The following is a 9,727-nucleotide window of genomic DNA, read 5'->3' as shown; positions in this document are numbered from 1 at the left end:
AGACCTGAGTAGTTAATGTACCACAGCGAGACCGAGAGGACAGATCCGACAACCTCCAGGTCATTTTGACAGCACAAAACACAGTGAAGGCACATTCTATGATTACCATCATGAGCCTGTTTAGGGAGGGGTGACATTATACTTCAGACTAGACAGTGATTTGAACTGAAACGATCTGAACCTCTTTGAACCAAAGTGAAGAGGGAAAAATCAAGCTGACGAACAGCCAAACTGAGCATATTTACACAGTCCAAGCAAAACCAGAGACTAAATACTTAAACTTTTAAATTCTGACTTCATCAGAAGTGAATACAAGACAAGAACCAACTAGAATACTACAGGAATCCAACTGTAAGTTATATATAACACATTTCATAGAATGTACATAGCATGAACAGCCTCGCATATGAAATACAATGTACATTTTGTAGGCTGTTGGATAAGAGTTTCTGAAGGAAAACAGGGCTAGTTGTCACAAGGGTTATATCTTAATAGGTTATAACTTAATGTTCTGAGTCAAAAGCCTATTAAACAGTTTTCTTTAAACCACTAGTTCAAAACATTCATACAGTAAACATTCATACAGTAAATGTAGTTCCCTTTCAGTCGCTCACTTTCGACGTCACGTCAATGCCGCCAAATTGGGGATCTCGCCAGAGAGACCAATCTGCTTCGAGTGTAAACTAAACGAGCCAATGCACTTTGGCATGTGATAATTGCATCCAGCTGCCGCTCATTGCAGCACGAGTATAAATAGGCAGCAGGTGCAACGCATACTGAGCTTTTTGCTTTGGAGCCGAGCATTTGTGATCGTTCTGCTCTTCCAAGAAGCTTCGGTGTTCGTTGAACGAGCGATGCTCTGCAAGGAAGCATCTGTGTGCGGGTGTTACAGTGCTGCTGCGGGTGGTCGGATCCTTCGTTGAGTGGGTGCACACTACAGGCTGCACTACCCCTGTAGTGTTGCGGTGGTCAACTCCCGTTTGCCTCAGCACAACTAAAAGAGCACTTTCTAAAAGAGCATTCCCGGGTGCATCTTTTTAAAGACAACGTTGCATCTGGCAAACTCAACATTGTGTCTTTGTAAAGACGGTGTTGCGTCTTGCTATAGACGACGTATCACCCGTGTGTTTCTAGATGCGGTCGTTACCTGGTGCTGGGCGATGGTCATGATCGCTGCCTCTTGTGTCTGGGCACTCTGTGGTGGCCTTTGTGGATGAGTCATGTTCTCATTGCGGGGACATGACCAACTCGGAGTTGCGGACCGGACTCAATTACCTCGTCACTGTTGAGCGTACCAGCTGTATCCTTCGGTGCTCCCCCCGATGACCGGATGTTGATCGCTGCATCAGAGGACGAGCCTGAGCTTTCTGGGAAAGAAGATTCGGCTGCGCTGCCGCCTTCTGGGATGGTGGCAATGCCTGAATCAGACCCAGAGATGACGACTATGCTTGCCCGGGCCACCGAGGGGGTAGGGCTCGAGTGGAGACCTCCACCGTGTCCTGAACCTTCGAGGCTGGACGATTAGTTTCTCTTGGTGGCTCGCTCTGGTGCCTTACTTCCCGGAAGTGCATGAAGAGCTCACCAGTTCATGGACGGCACCTTTTACTACCTGAAACTGTTCTGGTAGCTTTTCCCAACTCACCACTCTCAATGGTGGGGCAGTCAGGGGGTACACGGAGATCCCGCCGGTGCCCGGTCGGTTGCGATGCTACTGTGTCCAAGCACTGCTTCAATCTGGAGCGGCAAAACGTGTCTCCCTTCCCGGGCCTGTAGGCATTCATCTAGTCTGACTGTCAGTGCTTCTGTGGCTCGTGGAATGGCGGCCTCAGCCTTACACGCTGCAGCGTTCTTGCAGGTTCATCAGGCCAATGCACTGAAGGACCTGCACGAGGGTGGTCACGATCCTGAGGTTCTGAAAGAATTACGGACTGCAGCTAACCTTGCGCTATGAGCACTGCACGTTTGATGGGTCATGCGATGTCCACGCTTGTGGTCCAGGAGCACCATCTCTGGCTATGTCGGGCGGACATGAGGGATACCGACAAGACTGGGTTTCTAAATTACCCCGTGTCCCAGACCGGCCTCTTCGGCGACGCAGTCAAGAGCTTTGGCCAGCAGTTCTCGGCTGCTCAGAAGCAGATGGAGGCAGCCCGACCGCTGGCTGTGGTGCCTCAGTCTGCTCGTCACCGAGGGCAGTCCACTGCATCTGCCCCGCTCCCACGCCACAGCAGCAGCAGCCTCCAGGAAGCAGTGTCGTGGAACTGGTTGCAGCAGGCTGCCCAGCCTGTCCAAGCAAAAGGAAAGGTAAGAGCTGAGACAGGCGACCCAGAGATGGAGGAGGCTACTCTTCGGGAGATGGTGATTGCACCACTCCCTCCCCCGGAGGAGGGCCGGGTGGAGATTCATTTGTTTCGTTCTTCTTTTTGCCAAAATCTCAACACGAGCGGTTTCCTCTATCTCTGGATCCCAAGAGGGCATGGAGAGCTGTGAACGGGCCAAACCCGGATCACACTCATCCTCCTCTGTTGCCAGCACCGGCTCGAGAGCACTATCAAAGGCCCTACTCACGCACCCTCTGCCCAACCGTGGAACCAGGTAAGTGTTGCACCGTTTCTTTGGGCAGGAGTGCCCCTAGAACAGGTCTCCAGGCATGCTGTGGTACACATGGATGCCTCCACCACCAGCTGGGGGGACACATACAATGGACAAGCAGTCTCGGGGGTGTTGGTTGGGCCCCCAACTGCAGTGGCATATCAATTGCCTAGAGTTGTTAGCAGTGCGCCTTGCCTTGAACTGTCTCAAAGGGCGCTTACGAGGCAACCATGTACATTGCGACTGTTGCGTACATCAACTGACAAGGTGGTCTTCCATTCACTTCGTGCCATTCATATTCCGGGTCTGCTCAACCGTGCAGTCGATGAGCTGTCATGAGCTGCACTCTCCGGAGAGTGGAGACTCCATTCCCATTTGGAGATGTCACCTCTCCAGAAACCTCTCACTGCCAGCTGTTTTACTCCCTGACCGAGGGAACACTGGCGATCCCCAACACATTCGCTAGATTCTATAGCCTTCGTGTGGAGCCGGTATCCTCCTGTGTTCTCACCTCAAACAGGTAGAAGCACCTAGAGGCCCCGGCTTAGTGTCGGCTTGCTAAACTGCTCCAGAGTGCCCAAACTCTAGACCCTGTCAAGCTCCTCCATCACCCTCGGCAGCCAGACTTGGTGGAGCGTCTGGCGCCAGGCCCTCACTCGATGATTCCATGTCCTGGATGCAATTATTGCATGCCAATGTGCATTGGCTCGTTTAGTTTACACTCAAAATAGATTGGTCTTTCTGGCGAGATCTCCAATTCATCTGTATCGATGTGACGTCTCTGTTTCCTCCTTCAGGGAACGAGGGTTACTTACGTAACCAAGACGATTTTTATTATCATAATTTTATCCTCCAAGCAAAAATTTCTATATTTCTGCTATATTAGTTGGATAAGTGAAGTTGCCACATTTTGTTAAGATGAGTTATGGTTCCATATGGTTTGGAATTTAAGTTACATTTGACATTTTTGTAGTTTCATCTGTCACTGACACAGTACCCCTTTAAAAAGGTACACCTTTGTACCTTATTTACCCCTAAAGCATGCATATTAGTACACCACCCCAGTGACAGCTTTTGTACCTTTATTTCTGAAAGTGAATTAATTTATTATTAAAAATACCCCCCCCCGGTCAAAAAAAACCCGGTGCATGCACTCTAGATGAATGTGGTTTGTGGCATTTACACATTGATTAATCAATGGAAATGTATGTAATTTAGACCTCATTTTATTTCTGGTCATTTGTTAGTCTTTAACTTGAATGGCACTGATTGAATGCAAAAACACAACCAAAAAACACTTGCTTTTACCTCCATCTGTACAGATTTACTTTTTCAGTGGCTGTAGACAGTAAGCAGCATAATGACAAACAACAGAAACACTGATTCTCACCCTGAAACTTCATAGCCAATACACATCTATGAAAATTGTTTTTTTAAAAGCCATAGAAATGAATGTTATTACATTTAAAGGGTCAGTGGTAAATACATAGAATAACTGCAGACCCCGAACTTCAAGTACACATTCGTGCTTACTATAATAATATATAAATTGCCAGCATATCCACAAATGCTTTAATTGTGATGACAATTCGGCAATACTAATGATGATTTTTTTTGCATTTTAATTGCACAGTATAGAACTTACTTTTTTCTGTTATGCTTTTTTGTATCAATATATAAGTCTATTTTTTTTATTTTGCTTTTGCAGCTACATAAATACACACACATTATTATACAGGCATATGTGGAACATTTAAATTCCATCTATTACAAAACTCCTGAAGACTGTAGAAAAATGGGTAGTGACATGATAGGCCTTGAAACCCTAAGTAGACATTTTACTAACAGCATGACAGTAAACCCATTTTTCTCCATTTTCTTATATGTGTACTTCATGTTCTGTCTTGTAATGTGTGTATATATTGTGCCATGTTTTTAAAAACTGAAGACTGCCGGCATTGAATTTCATCTTGGGATTCAATAGAGCGGCTCATACTTTCTCAGTTTCAATGCCAACCACGTAGTGCACTCAGCAATGTAAATTGCATGCATTATTACAGTTTCAACTTACCTATACAACAATACATCAGGCTGTGTTTTGCATGGTTAATCTGACAAATGATTGCACTTGTTTTTCCCACAGCTTTGATCGACGGCTCCTGCGTGTCCCTGGAGACGGTGATATTAAATCACATTGTCTGTTGAGGATTATATTGTTCCATAGTTCTAAGGCCTCCTTAATTCTCCAACAATATCTACATATATTATCAACAATCGTCTCATTAGACATTCTATTTTGCATCCTTGTGCATTGAAGAACTCTTGATTAATTGTCCAGCTTTTTGCAAGTTTGAGAGAGTATCATCACAAAAATCACATTTTCCATCTAGATCAAGGCAGGGTTGGGACATCTTCTCAGACTTCTTAAATTCTTGTGAAATGATAATCCATCTCTCGTTTTTTGGGTTTGAAACTACCTGGACATTCCAAAGACGTTCCTCAGGCTGTAGCAGCAGATGATTTCCTTCAGCGTTTTCCGCATCTCTTGACTCCTGAAAGCGTAAATGAGAGGGTCGATGACTGAATTGCACATGATGAGGATGAGGTACATGTTGAAGTGCGACATGAAGCACATGCAGTAGAGGTTTCTGGGACAGGAGATCATAAGGATGAGGTGGAGAAAGAACGGAGCCCAGCAGACGATGAAGATCCCCAGAAGGATGGTCAGGGTGATGGCCGCCTTCATGCTGGCTCTCTGGTGGATGGAGTTGTAGCCTGGCAGGGCGGCGATGCGTTTGACGTGAGAACGTGCCAGCATGAACATGTGGCTGTAGAGGGAGGCCATGAGCGCGAGCATGATGAAGAACATTGAGACCAAGCACACAATGACAGACGTGTTGTCAGAATAGATTATGAAGACGATTCCACAGCCTGTGCAAAAGGTCCAAATCCCACCGATGATGAGCGAGGCCCGGCGCACCGTCATGATGTTGTGATATCTTAAAGCGTAAAAAATCGTGACGTAGCGATCAACGGCTATAGCTAGAAGACTACACATGGATGCCACCACAGAGATGCAGATCATAGAGTCAAAAACGTTGTCCATCTGTCTGATGAAATGGTCCTCCACCACCAGCTGGCGGTTGGTGAGTAAGTAGATGACGATGGTCTCCCAAGCGTTGGAGACACTCACCAGCATGTCGGCCACGGCCAGGCTGCAGACGAAGAAGTACATGGGCGAGTGGAGGTTTTTGTTTTTCACTATGGCGCAGATGACCAGGATGTTCTCCAGCAGACTGACGATGCCGAGGATGAGGAACACCTCGGTGGCGATGTTGAGCTGCTCGCATGCTTTGGGCTTGCCGTGGGATGGGGTCTCGGTGGCGTTGAGGAGGTATGAAACGGGACTGGAGTTGGCATGGATGGCCCAAAGGGACAGGGTTGCCTCTGAAGTGTTCATTGTGGATGAGAGATTCAGTGGGAATGTTGTAGGCTTTTCTTGGAGTCACTGGGTTGGTGGGTTGGGCATCTTTAACCTGTGTGAAATGAAACAGATAATGATTTAAACTAGGAAGAATATCTTAAAAATGAAGGTTTTTGATGGTTCTATGAAGAACATCCATGGAACATTTCTATTGCACAAAAGGTTCCTCAAAGTGGAGAAAGGTTCTTCAGATGATTCAAATGTTCTTCACACTAAGAAAAAAATTTTCTTTTAAGAACTGTTCACTGAAAGGTCTTTGAGGAACCAAAAATGGTTCTTCTTTGGAATTACCAACCCACGTTCATTGAAAATATGTGCTTGTGGCAAAGGTTCTCCAACACCGATATTACATAGCCTAGCTTTCTGCACATTTCAAAGCAGTTTCAAAGAGAAATGTCCAGTGAGTGGTGCTAAAATGCGCATTCAATATGTGACCGTGGCCACGTTTTTGTTACATTGGTACAGGCACGTATTGCAGCGCTTTTATTGCGTGGTTTAGGTGCATACTGCTGCATTTTTTTTTAAGTCGGCTCAGGCAAACTTAGCCAATAACAGGGACAGGTCTGGATGATTCCAAGGGCCCAGGATGTGATTTTTACTGAGGGGGGGCCAGAAACCATTGCGGTAGTGTTAAAGAATGCAAAAATAATATAGAAATGCATTCGCGGATGCAAGTGTGCTATTTTAACTTCCTTACAGGTCTAAGTGGGGTTTAGCTGTTTTGTTGAACCATAGTTTTACTGGATTCGTACCGGAGTGCTTCACCTCACGTGCAACGTCATATCGCGTGAGCTACCGAGCAAACCTCTACTGCGTTAGAAAACTCATACATATGAAGCTGTATATGTGACACGAATGTTCAAAAGTATCAGTTTTCAAATCTCACATTATGTTAAAATTAGTGCTGTCAAACGATTAATCGTGATTAATCGCATACAAAATAAAAGTTTTTCATTGCATAATATATGTGTGTGTACTGTGTATATGTATTATGTATATATACATGCATGCATATATTTTGAAAATATTTACATGTATATATTTATATTCATATAATTTATATTATAAATAAATATAATATATAAACATAACATATTTTTCTGAAATGTATACATGCATGTGTGTGTATTTATATGTACATAATAAATATACACAGCACACATACATATATTATGTAAACAAAAACTTTTATTTTGGATGCGATTAATCGCGATTAATCGTTTGACAGCACTAGTTAAAATTACTTTAAAGTTATAACATATTATTGTGCAAGGAATTGTGCGAAAGTGAGGTTTTTTAATCAAAACCCTGGCCGTGTAAATCATACTTTGTGCGAAAAGGAATAAAAGTTGCCAGTTTTACTGCCTCTAGTGCTCATTTCAACTGGAATCTGCAGTGATTTGTACATGTATAGGTACGTTTTTTGAGTTTTGCAGAAATGTAGGTACAGGCATATGTATTTCTAATGAGCCTGGGTAGGGAATCAATAAGAAACCTCTTCTTTATTTAAGAGTGTATATGCTCGCTCATGCAAAGTTTGCATCCAGAATGGTAGGGTGTTTTGGTTAACAGAGAATTGCTGTTTGGTTGCTAGTGTGTTCTGAGCGGTTGCTATATGATTGCTTACAACTTCAAGTGAAAAGCATCCACACTCTGACATTTTAGATATGCCTTGAAACCCTTCATCAGTGAAAGCCTATGGGAATTTTCTCCTGTTGAACAATCTATCAGGGGGAAAAATGGTAATCTGATCACTTAGAAAAGTAATAGCTCACTTTTCCTCGAAAAGCCTCATGATTTGAGAAATTAATTATGTGTGTAGCAAAAAGGCTGCAGAGGGAGTTGGAACTGAAAGTCCCCTAAATGAATCAGAAGGCAACTAGTGGTATGTTGTGTCTGGTGCTTTTACTGTTTAAGATGTAAATTTTAATCATCTTAATTATCAGTCATAACCCATAGGGCATAGATGAATCATTCACTGTGAAATCTTATTGTTATTATGAAATGCCTTAAATTAATTATACAATCTAATTAATAGAAAATATAATTAATATAATTCATTCATCTACGGACAATTTAGTGTCTCCAATTCAGCTATGCTTAGGGGTGTAAGGTCCACGCACTTGGCCCAAGGAACAAATGAAACCAAACATGACTGTAAATCTTATTTGCATTCATATAGAACATTATATTCTTGACCATTCTGAGTGAATAAAGTGGAGGGAGGAGATGAAAAGGCGCTGATGCATATGTGAGAGAGGCGTTTCCTGCACCGCCACTCTGTGGGGTTTCTACGATGCCCCCGTGAGATTTTATTGTCTGTTTCTCAGGAGATCAAAGAATCTGAGTTTTTTAACTCTTAGGATCTGTATTATCTTTTAGTCTACTTTTGTAAGATTAAGACCATTGTACCACTCACCCTGAGACTATTCAAATGAAACCAAAACATGACTGTAAATCTTATTTGCATTCATATAGAACATTATACTATTGACCATTCTGAGTGAATCAAGTGGAGGGAGGAGATGAAAAGGAACTGATGCATATGTGAGAGAGGCGTTTCCTGCACCGCCACTCTGTGGGGTTTCTTCCAAGATGCCCGTGTAAGTTTGTATTGTCTGTTTCTCAGGAGATCAAAGTATCTGAGTTTCGGAACTGATGCATATGTGAGAGACGTTTTCCCGCATTTTCTCTCAGTGAGATGTGGAGACAGATGTCTGTATGTTAATGCACTGTGTGTGTATAGTCTGTCTCAGAAGATCAAAGTGTCTGAGGTTCTGTAATTCTTACAGGGGAAACCAGAGCACCTGGAGGAAAACCACCCACGCAGGCATAGGGAAAACATGCAAAGTTAAACTTAAACTATAGTTAAACTTAAAACTTTAACACGACTTCAACCAGAGACATGGCTGTGAGGCAACAACGCTACCCACTGAGCCACCATGCCACCCACATTAATAGTATTATAGAGTGCAATTCAGATGTATCTCAGTGCCTGGGATTCTTCTATTTGTTTATTTTATTTTATTATTTGTCTAAATTGGAAAATGCATACATTTACATAAAATATTTGAGTTAGTATTTCACACTAATGACGACAATTTGGGGTTGGTAACATTTATTAATGTGTTTGAAATCAGTCTCTTATGCTGCAAGGCTTCATTTATTTGAACATAAATACAGTAATATTGTGAACAATTATTACACTTTAAAATGTGTATGTACATGTTATAATGGCTTTCTTTCATGTTGTAGGGGGGGACCAAATGATCAGTAAGAGCAGAACGAATGTGTCACACGTTTTAAACTCAACAAATTGGTAAAATATATATATCAAGACCATGCTCACAGATGAGAACAAAACAGTGGATGAAGTGGATTAGAGCCCTGCACGTTTAAATGTTTAACCTAGATAAATGTGCACTGTTAGACGCATATCTAATCGTTTGAGCGGAGAGTGGAAGCTGAAGCGCGCTCTGCAGGACCTGGAGGCGCCAGCGAGATCTCTTGCATTTTTCTAACAGTGGAAACAACTTAAAATACGCAGTCATTTTTGCTCATTAAGGTAAGAGTAATACATTCTAAACTGTAAAGGGTCTAGTTTTATTTGTGTGCACTCACAATATCAACAAAACGTTGTGCTTTTATAAA

At 43.0% G+C, this 9,727-nt stretch overlaps 1 protein-coding gene across 1 annotated transcript in view; it reads right to left on the bottom strand.

Annotated features, from left to right (window-relative positions):
* Window positions 1–4,365: 4,365 nt before the first annotated feature.
* Window positions 4,366–9,727, bottom strand: part of LOC107746932 (melanocortin receptor 5-like) — a 25,489-nt gene continuing 20,127 nt past the window's right edge. Inside the window, exon 2 of the mRNA XM_016561285.1 lies at window positions 4,366–6,128. Within this exon, the coding sequence (XP_016416771.1) occupies window positions 5,066–6,052 (987 nt within the window). The 5' untranslated portion in view covers window positions 6,053–6,128 and the 3' untranslated portion in view covers window positions 4,366–5,065. The remainder of the gene's footprint in view (window positions 6,129–9,727) is intronic.

This window comes from Sinocyclocheilus rhinocerous, unplaced genomic scaffold (assembly GCF_001515625.1).
Source record: "Sinocyclocheilus rhinocerous isolate Xijiao unplaced genomic scaffold, SAMN03320098_v1.1 scaffold2154, whole genome shotgun sequence".
NCBI classification, from domain to species: domain Eukaryota; kingdom Metazoa; phylum Chordata; class Actinopteri; order Cypriniformes; family Cyprinidae; genus Sinocyclocheilus; species Sinocyclocheilus rhinocerous.
Note: the sequence above shows the minus strand (reverse complement) of the source record. Positions and strands in the feature narration are given on the sequence as shown.